The sequence below is a fragment of the Astyanax mexicanus genome, chromosome 9, assembly GCF_023375975.1.
Source record: "Astyanax mexicanus isolate ESR-SI-001 chromosome 9, AstMex3_surface, whole genome shotgun sequence".
Lineage (NCBI taxonomy): Eukaryota > Metazoa > Chordata > Actinopteri > Characiformes > Acestrorhamphidae > Astyanax > Astyanax mexicanus.
The window spans coordinates 13,515,266-13,540,693 of record NC_064416.1 but is presented as its reverse complement, the minus strand read 5'-3'; the positions used below and the strand labels follow the sequence as shown (position 1 = coordinate 13,540,693).

At 38.9% G+C, this 25,428-nt stretch overlaps 1 protein-coding gene across 1 annotated transcript in view; it reads left to right on the top strand.

Annotated features, from left to right (window-relative positions):
* Nucleotides 1-2,853: 2,853 nt before the first annotated feature.
* The window catches only part of LOC103038454 (C-type lectin domain family 18 member A), a 44,375-nt gene continuing 21,800 nt past the window's right edge, over nucleotides 2,854-25,428 (top strand). Inside the window, exons 1-6 of the mRNA XM_022679510.2 lie at nucleotides 2,854-2,996; nucleotides 5,021-5,112; nucleotides 19,817-20,047; nucleotides 20,982-21,079; nucleotides 22,605-22,726; nucleotides 24,574-24,681. Coding sequence (XP_022535231.2) covers nucleotides 2,897-2,996; nucleotides 5,021-5,112; nucleotides 19,817-20,047; nucleotides 20,982-21,079; nucleotides 22,605-22,726; nucleotides 24,574-24,681 — 751 coding nt within the window. The 5' untranslated portion in view covers nucleotides 2,854-2,896. The remainder of the gene's footprint in view (nucleotides 2,997-5,020; nucleotides 5,113-19,816; nucleotides 20,048-20,981; nucleotides 21,080-22,604; nucleotides 22,727-24,573; nucleotides 24,682-25,428) is intronic.

Genomic DNA, 25,428 nt, shown 5'->3' with positions numbered 1-25,428 from the left:
TCCACACTACCCCGAGTTCTGGACACCCCGGCATTCAACGTATGACCGATCTGGTAAGCAACAAATTTTGGTGGCCATCTCTGAGGAATGATGTCAAAAATTTTGTCAATGACTGTTCTGTTTGTGCTCAATCTAAATCTCCTAGGCAACTTCCAGCTGGCCATCTGGAACCCTTGCCTATCCCTAACCGACCTTGGTCACATATAGGTATTGACTTTATTACGGATCTGCCAGCCTCTCAGGGTTTTACTACCATTTTGGTTATCATTGATAGATTTTCTAAAGCATGTCGCCTTGTTCCTATGACCAAATTACCTACTGCTTGGCAAACTGCTGAGGCCCTTTTTCAGTATGTATTCCGTTACTATGGTTTGCCAGAGGACATTGTCTCTGATCGTGGCACTCAGTTTACGTCTCATGTCTGGAAAGCATTCTGCTCATGTCTCAACATCAATGTCAGCCTGACCTCTGGGTATCATCCTCAAGCTAATGGACAGGTCGAACGCCTCAACCAAGAAATTGGTAGGTTCCTGCGCTCATATTGCAGTAGGTCACAAAATGATTGGAGCCGCTACCTGCCATGGGCCGAATATGCTCAAAATTCCTTAAGACATTCTTCTACTGGTCTAACACCTTTCCAGTGCATTCTAGGTTTCCAGCCACCATTCTTTCCATGGACAGGGGAACCAAGCAATGTGCCTGCAGTTAATGACTGGATGCGGAGAAGTGCACAAACCTGGGAGGAGGCCCATGTCCGCCTACAGAGGGCAGTGCGCCGCCAGAAGTTTCACGCTGACAAACGCAGAAGGACAGCTCCCACCTTGTCTCCAGGCCAGATGGTGTGGCTTTCCACCCGGGACCTCAGGCTCAAGCTTCCATCCAAGAAGTTAAGTCCTCGTTTTATAGGTCCATTTAAGGTGTTAAGGCAAATATGCCCTGTATCTTATCGTCTAGACCTGCCAGCTACATATCGCATTTCACCTACATTCCATGTCTCTCTGTTAAAACCTGTTTCCTCTACCTCCCAGGTCCCCGGGCATGTGTCGGAGCCTCCTCCCCCTCTTGATGTGGAGGGCTCCCCTGCTTACAGTGTGAGGGCGCTCTTGGATTCCAGGCGCCGTGGCCGGCGGATGTTCTATCTGGTGGACTGGGAGGGGTACGGTCCTGAGGAGCGCTCTTGGGTTTCCGCTGACGACATCTTGGATCCGTCTTTGATCACGGATTACCACTTGGCAAACCCAGGTCGTCCTGCTCCCAGGCCCAGAGGTCGACCCCGGCGCCGGGGTGTTTTGGCGTCGGGAGCCGCCCGTCAGGGGGGGGGTTCTGTCACATATAGGCCTGGGGATTCTCCTCCCAACCACCAGAGGTCACTCTCTCCAGAATACTGAATGTTTGGTTCTGCATTAGGCGGCCATTTTGTCTTTGTCCTTGAGCCTTTATAAGGGCAAGCTTGTGTGTGATTCTTTGCAAGGTCTTGTATGTATCTCAGTTAATGTTTGCTGCAAGTCTGAGCCTGGATTTTGTTTATATTGATCTGATCTTTCGTGTTTCTGAACTTTTGGACTGTTTTTGGATTTTTGCCTTTGGATTACCCTCTTTTTGTACTTTTGCTGTGTGTTTTATTAAACCTGCTCTTGGATCCTAAAAACCTGGTCTGCTGGGTCTTTCATGACATATATATATGTATTTCCCCACTGTGGGATTAATAAAGGATTATCTTATCTTATCTATATATATATATATATATATATATATATATATATATATATATATATATATATATATATATATATATATATATATATATATATATATATATATATATATATATATATATATGTACAGTGGTATGCAAAAGCACCTTTTTAAACTACATGAATTGAGAATATACCAAATCCTGTAATAATATGCACTTTTTCAACACAGGCAGAGCAACTGCTTTATGACAACTCTTATTTATCTACTCTATGCAGATGATTTAAAACGTATACAATACAAGTCAAAGCTGGGACCCATCTACACATTCAATGTTTTTCATAATTTCTTTCTTTAATTTATTTTCTACATTGTAGATTACTATTAAATATGTGAAAACAATTAAGGGACACATGGGGATTACATATATAGTTAACACACAGAGATCCACAATCTCCTAACCTGGTATTGTATCTTTCTCTCAAAAATGAACAGAACATGTAATTTGACCTAGGGTTCCCAAACCTTTGCACCAAACCTTTAGGAAGTTACATAATTTGCACAGTAGATTATTCAATTATATGAATATAATTTGAATTCAAAATAAATAAATACATTCATAAGAAAAAGCATCTTCCTTTTACTTCTTATAATGTTAGAGAGGGTGCAAATTATGTATTTACACATTAGTTTAAACTTAAAATGACATTTTTGGCACAAGACTGTAGCTTTATCATTTTATTTAGATAAGCAAAACACAAAAAAGAGACAATAAACTTAAAACAGACTGTTCTATTCTAACAGTTCTTAAACTAGCTATTACTGAATATACTGAAGGGCAAAACTGGTTAAAGAGTTTTAACTCTTTAAATCCATTAAAACACAATTTTATGGCCAATAAAGATCAGCACTGGTTCCAGTGCTCTGATCTAAAGCAGAGACTAGCTAAATCTGGATGAGAAGAGGAGGCCACACATGCCTGGAGTGTGTTTAGAGGTTACCTTGTGTTACCAGTGTTCATCAGAATGAAGAAGCACTCTGTAAAAGTGCTGCTATTGAAACTGAAAGAGAGAGAGAGAGAGAGGGAGGAGGGGTGGGGGGCTGTAAGGGTGGGAAGGAGGGAGTCTGGGTGGGACACAGCTACAGTCACACTTCATGTCTAAGTGCTGCTCCTCTGGCACGCTGGTGCAGCTCCACAACCATGAGGTCCTCCACAGGCCCCCTGCGTTTAGCTCCGTTACTCACTGTGATTCTATCAGCTCTGAGAACATGCTGCAGCTGGACCGGCCCACCTGCACCAGGTAAGATAACCTTTACCAGCACATTTCTGCAGATTTCAGCTACTTCAACTAAAGTTTATAATACAGAGGTTTTATGGAGGTAATATGTTAAAAAATACATGAACACATCTGTGGGATCTGAGATCTGAAAACTTGTGCAATAAAATCTGTACTTGTATTTTCAATTTGAGAACTTTGAGAACAATTATTAATATATGTGAGCTTTTCTTAAAAGCTTGTAAATTAAAAATCTGAACTTGCAGCTTCTGAAACATGGTGGCACAACTTTTTTAATATGTGGAATTTCTGTTATGTGGAATTAATGTTATTTTTTCAAGTTCTCACATTAAATCTAAATGGTCAAAAATGACCAAAGACAATAAGTAAATTGGGGGTCTAAGCTAAACAAAGGCAATGTATCATTTTCTGTAATGTTGTGTGTCTTCTCTGCTGTTAAACATGGTGATGGGTGATTTTCTTTATACTTAAGACAATACAAGCATAAAAAAATGGAACTGAATGTGAAATAATTACTCAAAAACAGTGTTTTTATTTTTATTTTTTAATGTTACATAAATATTTTTGGTGGTCAGATAAGTGAAAATTATTTAAACCGAACAATGATGTTTTTTAAGACATGAACAAATCATATCCAGCTGGGATGTTAAAAAATGTCCACTGAATATTATAATATAATAATATATATATATTATTGCTTTTAAACATAAAAATAAAACAAAATTACATTTAATATATAAATAATGAAAAAGTAAAACAAATAAATGAAATTATTTTTTTGTGTTTTTTTGTATTTTGTTTGGTTTGGTAAGAAATAATAATTTCTGTGCATTCCTATTTTATTTATTTGTGAATAAAATTAATTGCTCTTTAAAAGACTTAAACTGCATTACTATTCTGTGATCATTATATATCAGTGGCATAGAATGGTCATACAATGGCAGGGTTATCATTTACTACAGCCAAACCAAACCAAAAACAAAACCAAACCAAATCCAGACCAAAACAGTTATCAAGACAGGCCTAGCTGACCATCATTAACTATTCTGTGGAAATGGTTGAGAAGATTAATTTCAGTGTGCAGGTTTAAAAGGCTTGACTATGTCAGCCTAATTGAGTTTAATCATTTTATTTTTATTCTGCTGGGCCTAATTCGATTTAAGGCAGTTTCTGGCTTAGATTTAACCTTATTCAAAGAAAGAGATACAGTTTTTTTCCCAGTTTCTTCTTTAAAAACTTCTATGATTTAAACTGCAGTCCAGAAACATCAGATTCTAAATGTCACATTTAAGTTCAATGTTTTATTTTACAAGTGTTTAAAAAAACTTAAAATTGTTCAAATTGTGGTTTGAATATTAAAGATACAAGTACAGATTTTTACAAGTTTCTACATTTAAAATACAAGTACAAGTTTTAGTTTATATGGTTTCACATAGAATCTACAGGTACAGATTTTATTCTACAAGTTCTTAAGTCAGAATCTACTCAGCGGTACTAAATACTGCTGAAACATAATTACCCTTATGGGTATGTACTTGGGTGCATTTTAACATATACTTTTGAATGGATTTGTAGTTTTTTCTATACTTTTAAATGCAAAGGACCAATTAATACTTAATACTGTTTGTACAATATATTCTTGTTTAATTTAAAATTTTAATCAGTTAAATAACATTGCTGATTGTTCTCCTCATGTTTTATAGAGGTTTAGCACTTTATTTTAGACCCAAAAAGATCCAAAAAAGTAAAGAATAGCACCTTAAACACTTTTGTTTTCCTCCATCATTTTAAATCTCATTATAATGCATGTATTTGACCCTGGTAAATAAAGATCGCTCTGCTGGCCTCAGTAACGTAAGACTGTTTGAGTGTAATTAATGCAGTGGTGTGGTTAATAAATATGAGGCCTTTGTGAGCTGTTTCATGGCAGGGTTTGACCCTGACCCTGCGCACCGTGTGCCTGTATTTGGTTGCTAGGGGGATCTGTGCCGGCGGTGGAGTCATTACAGACCTCTCTTTTATTCCAGGACTCGGGGTGAAGGAGCATTTTCAGATTGTTACTCAGCACAATAGGCTGCGCAGCCGGGTCGACCCCATGGCTGCAAACATGCAGAAAATGGTGAGTTTTCCTTTGTTTGCTGATGGCTGGTTAATGTAGGTCCGCTGGTACACTGGTGCTGTCTGCCAGCAAGAGTCTTAATCCCCCCCACTTACCGTCAGGAAAGAATTCAAGAGGTCCCTCTGAAAGAGGAGAGAGGAGGAGTTCTTTCAACCTGAAGCGCTGCACTCTTCTGTAGGCCTGTGAGGACTTTCAGAGAACTACAGCCCAGCTAACAGGTTTTGGTTAGTAGAATATTTTCTGAACGTTAGAGTTAAAGTTCTTAACATGTTCAAGTTTTCTGGATGTTTTTAGAATGTTTTTATTCAGGGTTTTGAAAAGTTCTGGTAAAATCGCTGTGTCAGTTTTTTAATTATTAGTTTTGTAAATGTTCTCAGACCTTTTACCATTCCCATAATGTAAGTATTCATCTAGCTTAAAATGTTAAGTGAGAAGCATTCTAAAAGTTTTGTGAGGCAGTCCACTACAAAATCACACGTTCCTGAAACATTATAGACTAAACGCCTTTAACCTTTTTGGTCCCACTTTATAATAAGTGTCCCTAAGTACTATGTAGTTACACATAAACAATCCATGTAACTACAGTGTAACTACTGATGAAGTACACATTGTTAAAGATTAACTACAGAGGAACAGGTTATGTAATTACACATCTGTATTAAGGTTAATTACTTACACAAGTAATAGAGCAAGTGTACTTACACATGTGTATACATTTACAATTAACTTATCACACACACTACTGCACGTGTAAGTACACACACATTGTTACAAATGTGTAAGTACACTTGCTCCATTACTTGTGTAAGTAATTAACCTTAATAATACACATGTGTAATTACATAACCTGTTCCTCTGTAGTTAATCTGTAACAATGTGTACTTCATCAGTAATTACACTGTAGTTACATAGATTGTTACCGTGTAACTACATAGTACTTAGGGACACTTATTATAAAGTGGGACCACATTTTTTAAAATATGGCTAAACAATCGATATCATTAATCATTAACAATTTCAGTTAACTGGGATGGTGATGAATATGAAGATAATTTATTTAGTTTGTGGGTTTTACTTGTGTCTTTTTTCTAGCTTGTCTTTTCTGCAAATTTATAGAACACGGTAATACTTATATTTAATTGCAGACACTATAACCCCACATTATTTCATGTTTTGCTGGCCCATCTTCCTTTTGTACTGTCTGGATTCTCCTTTTTATCTTTGGTCTGAAGAACATAGTATCAATTTCTTCCAAAAAAGACACATTTTCACAGTGTCATCATCTCTTCCAGATGCCTCTAAGACCATCTAAGGTGATGCCACTTCTGAACATGGTTAACGCAGGGCTTCTATGTTAAATTACAATGTTGTACTGATCAGAAGATTGAAAAATATATTCCTTATAATAAACTATAAGTCAGTTCAATTCCCCACCCGGTAGATAGAACTCGGCCTATCACAGGATGCTACTAGAGTTTTCTATGGTCCATTCATGAATAGACTTTGATAGAATGTGAAGAACAACTGCCAGACTTTGCCAAACAAGGCTTTTGAGTAATAGCAATGAAAAGTGATAAACTTCCTCTGATTGAGCTCTGATATGATTTCTATAAAATGCTGCTAATAATGCACATCATCATTGGAGTTCAGCATGCTTGGAGGAGAACACTAACTACAAGTTCTGTTGCATCAGCTAGTTTATACTCTGGGAACGCTCATGAAGTGCCATGGCAGTACTGCAAATCAAACTATCAATTTCTTGTTAATACAAAATCAACACATCACCCTCTATAGAGCTTTAGTTTTAAATGCCCAGTCTACAGTTAAATTCTCACAAATGGGTTTTGGATTAAAGTGAGTTTACTGTTGAACATCAATTCAAATCAATTGAACTAAACCTCACCCTGAAACACTCACCACCACCACCACACTTTCCCAGGATTTTCCTCAAAATGCCTTCAACTGTGGGCTTAACCCCGAGCTTTTTAATAGAACAGTGAGATAATAGATAGTTAGATAGCTTGGTGACCCCAGTAAAATTGGTTGGTAATTCAGAATTCTACCTCCTGCCCACCCACTCTAACCACCAAACCCTTTTGTTATTTAGTTATGTTACGGGTCAAACTGACCCATTTTGAAGATCTAGGAAAAATAGTTAAAAGTATTTTTTTCAGTATAAAAAGTCTTCTGCTTGCCTTTATTAGTGTAATCAACATATAATATAAAATGGTTAATCTTAAACACCCCCTGCAAAAACAAAATTAAAACAAAATTACAATGTTTCAATGTTATGTGAACCTATTGTGTTCTATATGTTGGTCTGTGAAAAGTAAGGAAAGTAGTGAAAAATGAAACAAGTTTGAACATGTATTTTTTATGAAAAACAAGTGAAATCTCCTAATATAACCATTACCTGTTAGAGGTAAGGAACACCATTGCACTAAATGTTGACAGAATTGCAAGTAGCAACTGATTTATTATTGAAATATTTAGACTGCTTGTTTTTTTTGGTTTAGACATTTTTTGGATAATTAAACCTGCATCAGGTCAAACTGACCTGGGAACACCATTGCTGTTCCTGACAAATGAACATAATAGGAGGGTTAATCCCCAAACTTTTAAAATTCTGTACTTCAGAAACACGTGCTGTTTGGTAGGAAATTGTCTCAGAGAACGCTGACCTTGAGTTCATACCCTCTTTAAAAAAAATCCCACAGTGCTACACAGTGGTCCTTCCTGATAAAAGCTCATAGTTTAGAAAACACCTCTGAGGCATTTGAAATGTGACTCCCGCGGACAGTTGGAGATCTTTACAGAGGCTATTCTTATTTCTAAATGCAGTTAATCCAAACAGAAGTCCTCTTTCTCTGAAGGATATCCTATATCGAAACAGTGATATCCCAAACACTGGTGTTTGACGCAGTCGGGTATCTGTGAGCGCAGGCACAGCGGCATGGTAAGCACAGCTGTTGAAGGAGGGCACACAGGGGCGCTAATCCTGATGTCCGCGCACTCTGTTTGGAGTGGATCTGCCCTTATGGGCCTCCTCGGGTTTAGAGAGCCTGCCAGACTGAATACAAACCAGCAGCCCACATAATTGAGTCATTGTAGACAGCTCATGTCAGAGGTTGAGCTACAGTATACTACACACATCTGCTACTGCATTCAGTAGCAAAGCCTGGGCCACTGCTGTTTAGAGTAGTATGTGTATTACCATTAAGCTCTATGGAGGCCTAGTGGGATATATTAATGTATTACTGTGTGTAGTGGTGAAATAAAAATAGCTTTACTGTGCTGCAGTGATTATGACTAATTACACTGATTAACATTGGGAATATATTTACATTTTTATGTGCCAAGCAAACAATTGATTGTTGTGCATTTTCTCTAATAAACTTGCACCTACAATTATTTACATATTGCATATAAATTTGGGGATTTCTGGCCATTTCTCTTTTCTTATACTGAAATAAGGGTTACAATTAATGTTTCTTTTGGTAGTCAGCTACTCTGATTTTTTGAAGATTAGTCTATTAGCAAATTATTACTTTTTCTAAGCCCTCCAACACTTCAAAAAATGAAAGACGCAGATGAATTTGGGATGGAAATACCCTATAAAGGCCTAGAAGATTTAAATGTGTAAAGTACTGATATTTAATGAGTAAAAATCAACATAGGAACCACAAAAAAACAAATAACAGTTGTGATGGCTATTTAAAAATGATTAATGATTTAAGAGGATAGTTTATCATGCAGTTGAGCATTAGAACCAACCAGAAACAATCCTAATTCAACATTTTAGAAATGTACTGATATTTTAGCATTTTAACAGCCTCTACAAACTGTAGAGGATTAATAAGACTAAACAACTATGCAATATGTAAAGCCTATAGCCTTTGTTAATAATTCAGTAGCACTATATTATAGTAAAAAATCTTGTCATTTACTAGTTGGGGACAAGCCCTGAATCGTTGAAAAGTCCAAAAAGTCACATTTCAGTTTTGTCACACTCTTGATTTAGGCCATTATCCCACACACTAAGAAAGGTAAGTACAGATTTGTACCTAAAAGAGTACAAAGCTTGTCGCTGGGCTGTACCTGATATTGAGGTACAAAAAAGGACTTTCAGTGAAAGTCCTTTTTTGTACCCATATTTTTGTGCCAGTAAAGATTATAAACATTATAAACATTATCATCAACTAACTATGTGTCAAGAACTTGATGATCCAAAATTGTCTGGCTTTCAAATGAAAAATGTGCAATTAAAATATATATAGTGTTTTAGGACAGTGATACAGAATACTGAATGTACCTTTTAGCTGCAGGTTAAATGGTACAAATCTGTACTTATTGCTGTTAGGAAAGACTTTGTACTTCAGAGGGAACAAATCTGACCCCGTAAAGACCAATATTGTACCATTGAGGGTACAATTATAAAGAGTGTACCTCTGAGTGTACATCGGTTTTTTGAGTGTAAAGGGGTATAATCAAATAATCTGATCAACCAGGGTGTAGTGATTTTACCACAAGTAGACATACAGCATCATGAGAAGATGATTTTAGCAAAAAAATCATATAGATTAGATTCATAATTTCTAATTTTGAATAATTTCTTGTATTTTTTGTTAATTTAGATTTTGTACATATTGTTTGTACATTTTTTTTGACACTTTTTTGTCCAGTCCTCTGCACAGCTATATAGCTATATTGCAGATTTTCTCCCTGTGGGATTACTAAAGGATTATCTCTTATCTTTTATCTTAAACATGTCCCATTTTATTACAGTTAATCTGTGAGTCATTTTTAGGAATGGATGCCTCTGGGAAGTTATTTAACTCTTTAATAATCAGTCAGAAACTTATGATGATGAGTGTAAAAGTGTTGTTACGGATTTTGCGATAAAATGGATAATTCACTTCAAAGTTACAAACACTACTGTACAACATACAAGAAAAGACAAATCCTCACTATGTACAGTAACAGCTATTATATGTTAGTAGCATCAGTACAAAAACAAATCGTTACTTCCTTGGTATTAAAGAATCTGGCTGTTACATTGCATTACATTACATTTACTTCCTTTAGCTAATCCTCTTATCCAGAGCAATTTACAAGGTTATTTCTTTTATAGAGGTGAGCCAATGTAGTGTTAGGAGTCTTGCCCAGGGACTCTTATTGGTGTAGTGCAGCATTTAGTCGCCCAGACCCACACATGGTAGCTTACTGGCAGGTGGTGGTGTTATCCACTGCACCACACCCACCACTGTTGCCCACACCAAGATGTGAAAGTTCAAATAATATCCAGAACTCAGTTCTGTGAAATTCTTGGGCCCCTTTTTCATACAGATATGTCGTCTATAGTTGTATGTAGTTTTGACATCACAGGCTCAGAGTATTGCACTCTTGCGCTGTTTCATGCTGTCGTCTTTTTACTCATGATAATAAGACAGAGAGAATGTATCATCATCAGTCTGTGCTCTGCTCTCACGTCTGCAACGTTTCAGGTAATTTCTTCAAAGCCTGACGCTGGAGTTTCCGGGGAGTTGAGGAGGGATATTAAAGAGCTTCAGTGATAAATTTGAAAAGGCTTTGGGCTGAGGCGGCTTTGTGATTACCATTCGGGAATATTTGCGCAGGAATCCATAAGAGCAGTGCGATTGTCTGTGGCTGTAAAGAGATTAGAGTCTCACACTGGAGCTCTAAGCTCTCCTTTCAGAGGGAGATAAGATTCCCTAATTTCATAAAGTTTCTTAAATGATGGCCCTTTTTCTCCCAGTGACCCCTCTTATGCTTCTCCTAGTGAATGGAGACTGAGAGCATTTGGAATGATGGAGTGTGTAACTGAAAAAGAAGAGTTGGGGGGAGTGTGTGTGTGTGTGTGTGTGTGTTAGAGCGTGTGTGTGTGAGTGTGTGTGTTGTGGGAAGGATTGCTCTTTCAGACCTCAGCTGCACAGTAATGAAAGCGAGGTCATTTCCTCAGATCAGTGCAGAGTGTGAAATGGAATATAGAGGGAAGGAACTGCTGTGTGTGTTGGTGTGTGTGTACATGTTTAACACTTCGAGTTTGGACATAAGTTACACATGGTTTGTTCTCCTGTGTAATTGTGTGTAATAAAAAAAAAGACACACTATGTGTCCAAATATTTGTGTACACCCCTTTGAATGAATGCATTCATTTACTTTAAGTTACTCTCATTACTGGAACATACAGTATGTGCAGATGCTCACACACAGTTTATCCAGTCCCTGTAGAGAAGTATCGACACAATATCTAATGCCATGTGTGAGCTATATTGGTATATGATCTGTGGAGTAGTGTAAAACTGTGTTGGTGCTTCATCCAGTGCTTTTGAGATGAGTTGGGTACTTGAGAAAGAAGTTTAAATCGTCCTACCCAAAAACTCTGATCTCGCTGCTCTTGTCGCTGAAGTCATTCAAATCCTCATAGCAATGCTCTAAAAACACATACTGTAAGGTCCTCCTTGTACAGTAGATGTACCAACAGAATTACTCCAGCAAAAGAAGGGTAAACTCTTTTTTTTTTTTTTTTACTAATTTTATTTCTATATTTTCCCATTTTCTCCCCAACTTACACGGCCAATTTCACAACCCACTCATTAGGACTCCCCTATCACTAATTATATGCCCCAAAACACCAGGAGGGTGAAGACTAACACATGCTTCCTGCAATACGTGTGAAGTCAGCCATCGCTGCTTTTCGAGCTGCTGCTGATGCAGCATTGCTGAGCAGCCAGCGCGCTCTGAGGAAAGCACAGCGGCTCGGTTCCAGTACATCAGCTCACAGACGCCCTGTGCAGTGGACATCACCCTAGGAGTGATGTGGGGAGAGAGGGCCATCTACCCACCCGAAGGGAGCAGGGCCAATTTTGCTCCCTCTGACGCCGACAGCTTGATGGCAAAGCTGCATGAGCGGGGGTTCGAACCTGCGACCTCCCGCTCATATTGGCAGCGCTTTAGACCGCTGGACTACTCGGCGCAAAAAACTCTTTTTTTAATACTCTTTATTTCAGAAGAAACTATGAATGAGTGTCCCAATATTTTCGTACTTGTATAATACAGTATATTATTTTTACACAGAAATTTAAGAAAAATAATGCTTCATGGTAGTTAGTGTATCTATATTGAGAGTATATATATATATATATATATATATATATATATATTAAGGGTATATGTATTTAAGATCATTGTCATTTAGTAGAGGCCAATATCGAATGGATTATTTTTGTGAAAAAAGTGCTCTGGTGTTTCTATTTAGTTCTGCTTTAGATCACTGAATTAGTGGTCTCTAAAGAAAGACAGAATTTGGCTCTTTCTCATGAATATTTATACATGCTAATATATCACCTTCAATTGAATAGAACGCCAACCTGCCTACCCCCCCACAAACAATTTTACTGCTCTAAAACTCAAAGGACAAAATGTTTTCAGAGATACAGCCTTAGTTAAAGATGTAACACTGAGTGCTGTGTAAAGTTAACCCTTAAACTTCACATCAGACTCGAGTGGCCCCATGGCCAAGAGATGTTATCAATGCCGCGGTGCGAGTGCAACTAGAGACTGCCTGTCACGACACCACTATCTCTATATCAGCACGAATAACCTAAGGCCAAGGCTACTAAACTCTTACCTCAGACTGGGTTTCAAAACATCAAAGCCCCAGAGTCCGCTCTATATCATAAAATCCGATGCGAACAGCATCCGCCATGATCTGTGTTCTGTCGAGTAGAGCTACATGCATCCCTAGTGTATATTTAAAGTCTTGGTAAAACGCAGAATCAACCGGAGATCCAATTGAAACCTATAGTTACTTACAGAAGATAGCTAACGCTAACTACCTCTTTAAACAGAAGCTGTTAGCTCCTCCTTAGCTGTAGCTCCTAATGCTGTAGCCCGGGTTCAGCGCTGTCTGTGGGTGGTCCTGAGCCGAGGTGGGTGAGGCTATGAACTCACTGGATGATGTAGACACACTAACATCTTTCTGAACAACTTGTAGTTCTGAAGATCAGTTTCATATGCTGCATGCATATACAACTCAGAGAGACCTATAGTATTTCACAAAAGAACATGAAAAAGATTTTACCAGAATGAGATGTTTGAAGTCAGCCACTGACTATTTTGGAGGAAATTGCAGTGATCTGTCTGTGATACATCAGGTAATAGACATCTGTGATGAGGGTAGCATAGCCAAATTTGCTCTCTCGGACTCTGGCTGCTGATGGCAAGCAGCATGATCCAGGATTCAAACAGGTGATCTTTGTATCATAGTGACAGCACCTTAGTCTATTGGTCCAATCTGAGCCTGGTCGAGACTTGACATTTTTGCTTATGCCACACTTACTATATATATTTTTTTGTTTTACAGAAATTATTGCATTCCCTTTACTTCCAAATCAGCTAAATATGTAATTACAGCCTATTACAGGAGAACTCCGTTGTAAAATTGACTTTTGGTGTAGTAAAACATGATAAAAAGTACTTACCTTTGATGAATAGCAAACCTTCGTTCTCCCACAGCGTTCAGTGATCCAGAAATTTTAACAGTTTGTCCAAACACCCTTCAGACTGGGTGACACGGGGCACAATTTGCCCTGATAAATAACTTTTTCCACCATTATCCAGCTCAAAGTAGCTCCACACCTCCTTGCTAAAATCCGGAGCCCTGACACTTAAAACAAGATATTAATAACTTTAAAAGTGCACAAGAAGCTTATTAAAAACCACTGTTTACATCCCATAATGCTAACTTTATCTCCGTGCATCGCCATCTTTGTACTGATAATGACAGATATAAATACATAGACTCTGCATAGCCTGCTTCCTGGCGGCAGCTGCTACGCTATGCGTGAGTTTATGTATATACATGTCTATGTTATTATCGGTTGAAAGATGGCGGCGCATGGAACAGAAACTAGGGTTATAGGATGTGAACAGTGGTTTTTAATAAGGTTCTTGTGCACTTTTCAAGTTATTAATGCCTCGTTTTAAATGTCAGGGCTCTCCGGATTCTAGCAAGGAGGTTTGGAGCGTCTTTGAGCCTGGATAATGCTGGAAAAGGCGATATATTGGGGCAAATTGTGCTCTGTGTCACCCAATCTGAAGGGTGTTTGGACAAACTGTTAAATTTCTGAATGTCATAAGTCATTTTTATCATGTTTTACTACATTAAAAGTCCATTTTACACTGGAGTTTTCCTTTGGTATATGAATAATATTATTATATAGATTTCATATGTACAGTAACTGCATTTAAATGATGATATAGTCTGGGTGATTTGAAGTGATGTGGCTCCCTATTTAGATGCTCTATTTTTTAGAAAGCCAGCCGCGTGACTGTCCATCCACACTCACAGTTTGGCTGCTTGCAGTCCTTTTGAGTGGGCAGAGGATTGTTGTTTTTTAGGACACAGCCATTTGCAGTCTTCCACTGTGAGAGGAGCTAAATGCACGCTGTCAGTCCTTAAGGAGCTCTGCCTCCAGAGAGGAGGCCGCAGGGTGACAGAGAGCTGGCAGCATCTCTGAGGCTTTATAGAGAGCGAGTGTGGAGAGATAGGGCGGGATGGGGAGGAGGGCTGCAGTAAAGGAGACCCACTGATGGCCTGTCTGGGTGGGTGGGTGGGTGGGTGGGAAGAGGATGGCTCGGATGACTTGACCGTTGATTTGTGCCAGCGAACGCTGGCCAGGTCCTCCCTCCCTCCCCTCCTCGGCCTGTGTCTCAGGCTGCCTGAAACGGGACCCTTTCTTGGGGGGCCCGCTGTGAAACTGCATCTGCGGAAACTGCCCCCCCCAAACGCTTGATTTCACGCTAGGTTTTGGAGTGGTGACAGCCATTTCCATGGGAACACGCTGCCACTGCCCAGGCAGGCGTGTCACACTGGTGGCCACATAGACACTCGGCTGCCATTCAGGGGTCAGAGGGGCGAGACCAGGTCAGGCAGATTAGCTGGAGACTGACAATTACAGTGACTTTACTTCTAAAGCCTGGCGGGGGGGGGGGGGGGGGGGGGTAAAGAAACAGGAGAAGAGGGTGTATGACATAGGAAGTCAGTCATACCGGCAGTCCGGCCATTCACAGTAATGTCACAGCCTTCTGACTCCCACTAATAGGGATGTGTGTGTGAGGCCTTTCTTTTTACTGCCAATTTGTCATCTCATCTGTGGGCTGGATACAAGCCAGCAGTGAGTCACTTTACTCTCCTGAATCAGTTTGGTGGAGAACTTGGTGCTAGTGTTCTGTATGTCTCCTTCTCAGATGAGCATCAGGGGCCAAGAACGAATTATTACAAGTCATTAGACAGAGAGCAAATGGGGTAACAGTGAAAAACCTGAAGAGATTCATATATTCATGATACAGTATTGGAAAGTCCACCATTTGTAATAGACATTTTAAAAAGTGTCCTAGTGTGTGTCTTGGGTTTAGTAAGGAGGACGTACGAGCTCTCAGGGAGCTCTCAGGTAGAATAGCAGGTAAGGTAGAATGCTGAGGTAAATGTATGACTATGACAGCGCTGCAGAGAAATATGTATGTCGAAAAGTAAACTGTGCAACTAGAACAACTCTGCTGAGATAAATGTTATTAGAATAGCACTGCTGATGTACAGTAAATACAATGTGCTTTTGTTGATACATCTGCTAAACTGTAACTTTGGAATGATAGCTCTTAGCTCTTGATATATACATATGGGTTATGTGTGTGTTCTATAAATTTTCTTTTGCTTAGTTATGGTGGTTCAACTGATTGCACTTTTCCACCCAAAGAACTCTGGTTCTTGAACCAGTTTCGTTCGGGTTCATAATAACTGTGAAGCTTTTTAGCAAACCAGACCAAGTTTCGACCAGTTTTAGTGGAACTGTCAAAACGTCACATCATACGTCACTAACAGAGGGCGCTGCACAACGAGAAGTGCTGCTGTACAAACAGAGGTTTGTGCTGAAGGACCTAATATTCTTTCGTTTCTGCGAACAAATGTTCCTGGTTCCAGAACCTAGTTTTGTTGGTGAAAAGCAACAAACTGGTTCAAAATTAGATTCACAAGCCAGAATGGTGCTGGTTTCACGTCGGTAATGCTAGGTTAGAGTGCAATTTAACCTCCTGGTGTTCTTGTGGAAGGAGAATAAGGGCTTGAGGGTATCAGGGTGCTGCCATTTTAAAAGAAAAGCACTGCTCATTGTGGTTAATTTGTCATTATACTTGTTAAAATTGAGTTTCCAAATGGTGTGTCTAACTCAAGGCCAATAAGTATGAATGTGTGATTTGTGTTAAAAAAATAAATGTAAAAATATGTTGCAGACCATTATAATGCAGCATGTATTGCCAAGAAACATACTTCTCCCGACTGCGTTATGGTACTATTATATTATTAGCTACTACTACATTAGTTGCATTGAATCGTCTTAAAATGACAATAATACTGTTTAACTCATTTCTTTCTGGAACGATACAGTATATTGCTCAAACAATAGTTGCACCCAGAAATAACATTTTAATAATTTATTATTTATAGTCATGTTTGTCTGCCTTCTAAATAGCACTGCAGTCTGAGCAATAATACAAACATGAGTATATATCATCTGAATGATAGTTTGACAGGCAGTAACTCACACAGGGCTATTGTGGTTTAACACAGTTTCTTACAGTGGATCAGATTTTGACTTTTGAACTGAGTGTAGTTCTACTCTGAATTTATACAGAGCTTGCTGGGTGTCCATCAGCTGTTCCTTCTGAGCTATCTGATTGGCCAGCATATGTGATAGAATTCCCCATAGTCCTGTCCTGACCTCAGCCTTACCCAGTGTCACCACAGGCTTCTCCTGTTTCACCACCTCCCTTCCTCTGATCCCCACAGCTCAGGAAGAGGAATCCCTCATCCCTCGCTCCTCCGCTCCCTCATCTACAGTTCACTGCTGCTGTTCACGGAACGCAGATCCTTATCTCAGATCCTGCTTTTGAGATGTGTCTCATTTGTCTGAGGGAAACTTACTCTTTTTAGAGAGGAGGGTAGATCTTTAAAACACACGCACACACACACACACACACACACACACACACACACACACACACACACACTGTATATCGTCGCTGTCGAGTGAAAAACACTTATCTCCAAAACAGCAACTTTACAGTAGTGAGAAAAAAAACTTGTAAACTTTCAATGGAAGTCAATGTAACAAGAGTTTATTTCATGGCCATTTTTAAGCGTTTCTATTGGTCTGTTCATCAAGAAATGTTGGCACAGTTAAAGGGACAGTTTGTCTGTTCAAATTATGTAGTAAACTAAAAATCGACAAAAATTTAGATAAATGTTTTTCATAGGACAGCGACGATATTCCAGACTACATAAACATGAATATTGGTGCTGTCATTATAAAAATATGTATTGTATTTCTACAATACTAACTTTACAATAGTACAGGAGAAAGAAAGCATCTCAAATTTAGCAGAAATCTATGTAAAAAGATGATGCTGGTGGATTTTTTTTTTACACAAATGCTAAAAATTATAATAAAATAAAGCATTTAATATCACTTTTTACTCTTGTTATCAGTTTATGTCTTTACAAGTTTGACTATTTGGTTATTTTTCCCCCCATTAACTGGTAGCACTGTTGGGAAAATTGCACACAAAAGCACATACAATCAGTCTGTCATGTACTTGAAGAGGAACTGTAAAAACAGTACACAAGCTGTACAGGGATAGGATAATAATGTTAGGTAACATAGCCTTTTCTGAGGTACCTAGAACAGAACTGCTTAGGTACATTAGTGACTAGAATAGCACTGCTGAGGTAAGTGTATGATTAAAACATCACTGCAGAGAAATATACATGTCGAAAATTGCACTGCTGAGGTTTACATATTTATCTCAGCTCAGCTGAGATAAATATGTTATTAGAATAGAACTGCTGGTGTAAGTAATGTAAATAATGTGCTTTTGTTGGTACATCTGCTAAAGTGTAACTTTGAAATAATTTTTTCTTTGAAAATGAAAAACAACTAAGATTAACATTTCATATCATCCTTACTGCAAAGTGCTCTTTGAGCAATTCCAAGAAAAATCATTCTTGCTTCTGTAAAGAGACAGTTTTCTAAAGGATCCATGAGTGTGAAGAACCTTTAGATTAACTCTTTAAATGAATCACCATGTAGCACCGTTATTTATAAGAGTGTGAGGTATAATACCCTGTCTTGGCTTAGAGGCTCAAAGGGTAGCCATTATTTTGGCGAAGCCTGTCTGATGAAGTTATACCTTATTATCACACACTCCAAGAGAAAGTAGGCAGCTCTAGTCTTGCAATCTTATTTAAGGCTCTACTTGTCTAAATTAGGATGGTGACGATGTCTTTGGACTGATCTACTCATGTCACTGCTCTATGGGGCGCAGTGACCTCATTTTTCCTGGCTTGGTGTTGAGCCTCATCACAGGCTGGTCGGGCTGTGAGGGCAGCACTTTCTGGCAAGAGTGAAGAGCCTTTTAATAACCATCTGCATTTAGATTCACCTTTATATCAAAGTTCAAATGCTTTCAATATAAAATAGAGAAAACTGCAATACAGCTCTGGAAGATAATGAGACCACATAAAAATGATGAGTTTCTTTGATTTTAACTAATTGAAAACCTCTGGAATATAATCAAGAGGAAGATGGAGGATCACAAGCCATCGAACCAAACTGAACTGCTTGAATTGTTGCACCATAGAAGTATCATAAAGTTATACAAAAGCAGTGTGTAAGACTGGTGGAGGAGAACATGCCAAAATGCATGAAAACTGTTATTAAAAAAACAGGGTTATTCCACCAAATATTGATTTCTGAACTTGAATATGAATATGAGCTTGTTTTCTTTGCATTATTTGAAGTCTAAAAGCTCTGCATCATTTTTGTTATTTCAGCCATTACTAATTTTCTGCAAATAAATGCTCTAAATTACAATATTTTTATTTAGAATTTGGGAGAAATGTTGTCCGTAGTTTATAGAATAAAACAACAATGTCCATTTTACTCAAACATATAACTATAAATAGCAAAATCAGAGAATCTGATTCAGAAACTGAACTGGTCTCTTAATTTTTTACAGAGCTGTTTTGATGCAGCAGAAATACAGCAGACTACAAGCGATGCATTAAAATTTGTTTTTGACTTGTATTTATATATTAATATTAATTCACATTATTTCACAATTTACCTTACAAAAGGGATGTTTATTACTGCCATAGGCACTTCATTACTGTCATAGGTTATTTGTGACCCTAATTGTGAAGGTTCACCCATTCCATTGGCATGATGCCAATAGGTTCAAGTTTATTGGTTCCAAAGAGACTCTTATTGTGCTGGCTGCACTTCTCTACAGGGACTTCACAAGCAGTGTGTGCATTTCCACACCTGTGACAGCAACAAGTGCCACATGTACTGCATAAAATGTGTAATATCAGCCATCAGTTGTGGTAACATTAGATCTTAACCCCAGTCCTGGAGTGCCCCTGTGCTGCACATCTGAGTGCTCATTCTGCTCATAACAGCTGATTAAACTCATTAGTTCATTACCATGCTTTAACTCAGCTGAACTGAGGGTATTAGAGCAGAGAAATCCACTAAATAATGCAGAGCAGGACTGGGAAACACTCTTCCAGGACTTTGACCTGAGCTGTATGTGTTTAATTTATTGAGAACTCTTCGTTCTTTTGCAGGAGTACAGTGAGAGGCTGGCTAGACTGGCCCAGGAAAGAGCTGAGTCCTGCTCAGAGGACAGATCCCTGTTAGAAGAACACACGGGACACATCGGCTGGAACGTCTGCCGGTCTCCTCATGGTGTGGCCTCCTTTTCTGACATCATCAACTCCTGGTTTAAAGAGGGCCAGAACTACATCTACCAGAGTGGCCAGTGCAGAAACAATGGCACCTGCAAGCATTATACACAGGTGAACTGATCTTTCCCATTTTCTCCCTAATTTACACGGCCAATTACTCAATCCACTCATTAGGACTCCCCCTTATCACTAGTGATGCCCCAACACACCAGGAGGGTGAAGACTAGCACATGCTTCCTCCGATACATGTGAAGTCAGCCACCACTTCTTTTCGAGCTGCTGCTGATGCAGCATTGCCGAGTAGCATCACAGCATGCTTGGAGGAATGCATCTGTGAGCTGATGTGCTTCCGATACATCAGCTCACAGACGCCCTGTGCTGTGGACATCACCCTAGAAGTGATGTGGGGAGAGAGCGCCATCTACCCAATTTTGCTCCCTCTGAACGCTGGCAGCTTGATGGCAAACCCGCATGAGCTGGGGTTTGAACCTGTGACCTCTCGCTCATGGTGGCAGCGCTTTAGACCGCTGGACCACTCGGTGCCCCTGAAATGTAATTTTTTAATGTAACATAAATATAAAGATCCCTACTTAGTGCAGCTTGATTTATATCAGTGTATCAGTATGTCTTTGCTATCGTAACGATGGGAAAAGTGCACATTGCGCAGCTCGAAACATTCCTTGTGTGGGTAACAAGCCCAGATGTATATGCTAGATGTCTAGATGTGGACGTTTGTCTAGTTTATTCAGTCAGTGGTTCACCTGTGTTTTTCATTGCCAATATAGCAATACGCCTGAAATTGACCTGAACACACCTCAGTTCCAGAACGCCATACCCATCAGTGTAGATTGGGATATTCTTAAGATCCGTTGCTATTTAAACGATGCAGATGGAAGGCGTGAAAATAGACTGTTGGTGGGGGTGTAAGATAGCAATGAACATTGTGACACACTTCGTGCAGGGTGTAAGATAGGACCCACTATATCACCCACTGTTGATATGTCACAGCATTGTTGTGAGTTCTGTATGTGTCTCTCTGTGGCAGCTGGTGTGGGCTACCTCCAGTCAGGTGGGCTGTGCTGTGCGTGTGTGTAGAGGTGGAGCTGTGCAGTGGGACCTGTTTGTCTGTGCGTATTCACCGGGGTAAGAGATATGCTGTTTCTCATGAAGTCTGTTACTGTGAGACCATGTGTTTTCTTCTCTGTAACGGTCTGAAAGTTTATAATATTAATATCAATAATATTATAATGTCAGTCATATGTCAAGAAGACCATATTTAACATACTTGTACTGGAAACAAATGTGACCTCTTCTGCTCTTTTACTTAGAGCAGATTTCAGTCAGTATGGTGCAGTTTTTCAGATGAGGATTAAGCCTAGTCTTGGACTACACAACATCCAGAATGGAGATTTCCCATTTACAGGACAATATAATCTATAGCTAGTCTTACTGTAGTCTCTGCCTGGGAAACTGCCCTTTATATTTTTTGGGATCTTTTAAAAGTAAACATATAATTCTCAGCATATTATAGTTTCAGTGATTAATAGAATTATGTAATTAAATAGGTGAAACTAAAATAGGTACAAAAAATTACATGATAAAAGCTTTTCATAGGATTCAAATGGCTGTTATACACTTAAAAGGTAAAGTTTAAATATAAAATGTTCTGATAATTATTGTGAGATTATGTGTCGGTGTGCAGATCTGTCCTCAAAATAAATGTGGTAGTTAGAAGAATCTAAAGTATAAAACATATTCGGATTTGTTTAACACTTCTTGTTTCCACCTGTGTTCCAGTATAGTTTTAATGTCTTCAGTATTAAATTTTCTGTCATGCTGGTCAGATACATGACAGAGACATATCAGGAATAGCAACATACATGAGATATCCAATAAGCAGGTAGAGCGGCAAGGCAAAAAGCGTGGTCAGTAAACAAAATAAGGGTCGGCAACAAGAAAAACAAACAATACAGGGCTAGTCAAGGGAGGGGTCGAAAAACAAAGAAGCAAAAACACAAAGAAATGTAAGGTAGATGAGGTAGGAAACTAGATTCAACACCATGCAGGGAACAACCAAAGACAGAGGTTTATAAACTGGTGAGAGCAGGTGTGAGCAATCTAGAAACTCGGCGAGTCAGAATGCCGAAGCGTCACGTGATCAGAAATGTACGGGAGGTGTGGTGTAGGTGCATGCTGGGATATGGAGTCTTTAGTGTATGTACTAAGGTCCTAGAGTCCATGGCAGGCAGACTGACAACATTAGGACTGACATTTACAATGTAAAAATCATAAGAATAAAGAAAACACATAGAGCGAGAAAGGATGTGTCCAAACTTTTTTGTTTGGTCACTTTTGGTGACCAAGTTGAGTGTGAACTGAGTTATTGAATAGCCCTTAACTCCTCCCCTTTGCTTTTTTGTCACCAGAACAGTGTAGTGTCATGCAGTTATAAATGAACAAAAAGTGGAATTGAAATTTGGAGTATAGTTATAATAGTTGCAGCCTTATTGCTGAGTCTGGGTATTGAACCTACAACCCTGCACCCTCTGGTTTTTGCACATCCTGGCTAAGAAAACCCCTGTCTCCCCTGTCTTCACTGCTCACACTGATCACTGGTTGTTGGCTGTGTTCAATCATCTGTAAAACCTCCTTCTCACTGTGTTTGCAGGGGAAACTGGGAGGTGAACGGCAGGCATGTGGTGCCCTATAAAGCAGGGGTTTACTGCTCTCTCTGCACCTCCTCCATGTCCGGCTGCCTCCGGCTCTGGGACCATGTTGGCGGTTTGTGTGGTGAGTGCACTGATACCCCAGCAGCCCCCTGAATGCTTATTTTACTTTACCTTAATAAAAAGGGCACTCGCTGTAAAACTAAAGCAGATAAGAGCCGCTCCTCACAACCGAAGGACTAAAAAAAGAATCCGTGCTGATTTACATTTTTATGACACGCCGTGTTCCTGCGCAGTGCTGCTGGTGTTAGCAGAAAAAACTGCTACATCCAGGGAATTTTAACTGGAATTCTCCTCTGTGTGCCTTTCATTCCACACGCTGTGTTTAAGTGGCAGATAAAAGTTGTTTTCGTGGGTAAAGTGCACCCAGAGAGGAACACTGCTGCTTTGTTGTGTTCTATTCATTTGGAGATAACTGCATTATGGTGGAAAATGTTGGCTGCCTGAAGCAGTGTTTATACCACAGTATTTTTAGGTAATGAAGTTCGCCCTCGCTTCATTTTAAAACGAGATATGGCTACTTCTCCTCGCTTATTTTCATGCTGTATTAGACTACAGTTCATAAGTTTTAAAACATCTCAATTTTTTTATGTTTTTATTCAAATATAATCTCTTCAACAAATGAACATATAATTTGATAATCGTAATCTATACCTAAATCTAATCTAAAACATTAAAGTACACCTTAATCTACAGCTAAATGTACATTTTATATACACCTTAATCTATACCTAAACCTAACCTTAACCTAACACTAACGTACATCTTTATCCAACCTTGACATAAGCCTACCCCATTCCTTATTCTAAACCTAACCTTAACCATAGTGATATGAGGAATCTGCATTATTTATTGGGAAAAAACAGCTAAATAGGTTGCACTTATGGGTTACAAAAAGGCACTTGGTGAAGTCAGGCTTGGATTAAGATGCTCAGCCATGGAAACACATTCCTTGAAGCTCTACAGACTGTAATTGTAGTATTAGACTCTGAATAAAGTTGTATAAATGTTTGTAGAAGCAGTCTACATGCATAGGTGCTTGGTTTTATACACCTGTGACCATGGAAGTGATTGGAACACCTGAATTCAGTTATTTGGATTGGTGACTGAATACTTTTGGCAATATAGCGTAATGATAAATATGGGCATTTCCATGTGAGAAACCAGCACAAACGTATCACTAACCAATTAAAATATTTTTATTCCGTTTCTGATGATATGAGGCACCAGCTTCACACCCGTTCAATATTTTTTTCCTAATAAATCAATAATGATAACAGCACAAACGCTATTTTTTGCTGCACAAACCTGCACAAACCAGCACAAACGTACCACTAACTAACGAGACCACTTTGGTACAATTTGGCCACAGATGAGGGGCTGTGTTACATAACAGGTCAGTAATTAAATGTAAATATCTCAATAATTTCCAAAATTTTCCCTCGGGGATCAATAAAGTATCTATCTATCTATCTATTTATCTATCTAAAACGATAACAGCAAATATACTGTTTAATATCTCAATAAAGATAACAGCACAAACGCTGATTTTTCTGCACAAACCAGCACAAAAGCAGCACTAACCAATGAGACTACTTTAGTGCGAATTGTCTGCAAATAAGGGGCTGTTACAAAACAGGCAATAAATTAAATGTTTAATAACTCAATAAAGATAACAGCACAAACGCTAATTTTTGCAGCACAAATGCAGCACTAACCAATGGAAATATTTGTATTTCATTTCTGATGATATGTGGGGCCATCTTTACTGAGGTAGGTTATTGGTTATAAACTTTACAGTTAGTCACTAGCAATGAAAACAAATTAACTTTAAAAATTATAAAAACACTTAAAAAATCTAAATTTGGGGTGTGACTTTTGATCATTGTTTGTATGTGTTTCTTGTTTCAGAGACGCCCCGAAACCCATGTCGTATGAGCTGTGGGCAGAATGGACAGCTAAATGTCTCTTTGTGTCATTGTAACTGTGCCCCTGGATTCACTGGACGCTTCTGCCAGGGTGACTGTTCTTTCTCTTTCTGTACGGTGCTGCACTTCAGCTTGACCTCCACTGTTCTTATTAATTTGCCATTTTCTTGAGCACATTACAGACTGAGGAAATGACTATAAGACAACATAGTGGTGCTATCTTCTTACAGTCTTATAGGAATGAGGAGTCTGTTTTTATTAAGCTGTGAAATGGACATCATCTGATCTTTCATAATGATGACTATGAACAAGTCATAATCATAACAGGTTAATTATGGTTTGAGACTGTGGTTGAATATATCTGAGAGCCTAAGAGCCCTATTTTAGTGATCTATAGTGCACTGGTCAAATGCGTCTTGCGCAGCTTGATTTAGGGCGTGTCTGTGTGTTGTTGGTATTGTGAGGTTGCAAAAAATATGCCTTGCATGGCTGGGTGTGTTGTGTGTGTCACTTGGCATTGCCTTTAAGAGGCAGGTGCGCTCTGACTTTGGCACGATGGTATTTTAACAGCGCAGCGCTTTGCATGATTCAGCCAAGGATACTGAAGGTAGGCACGCAGCAGCTCATTTAATGTTATTTTATTTTTTATTCTGTTTATTGTTGAGTAAAAGTTTGGGTTTGCTCTCTGCAGCATGTTGTGTGTGTGTTTAGCGAGCGAGGGTGTTCACAGGCTGGGCGTGTGCATGGCACACTTATAGGAAAGGACTGTGATAGTTGACTGTTGCCATGGTTTTAATCAGTCAGTGGCGCACCACTGTTTTTTATTGCTACCAAGACA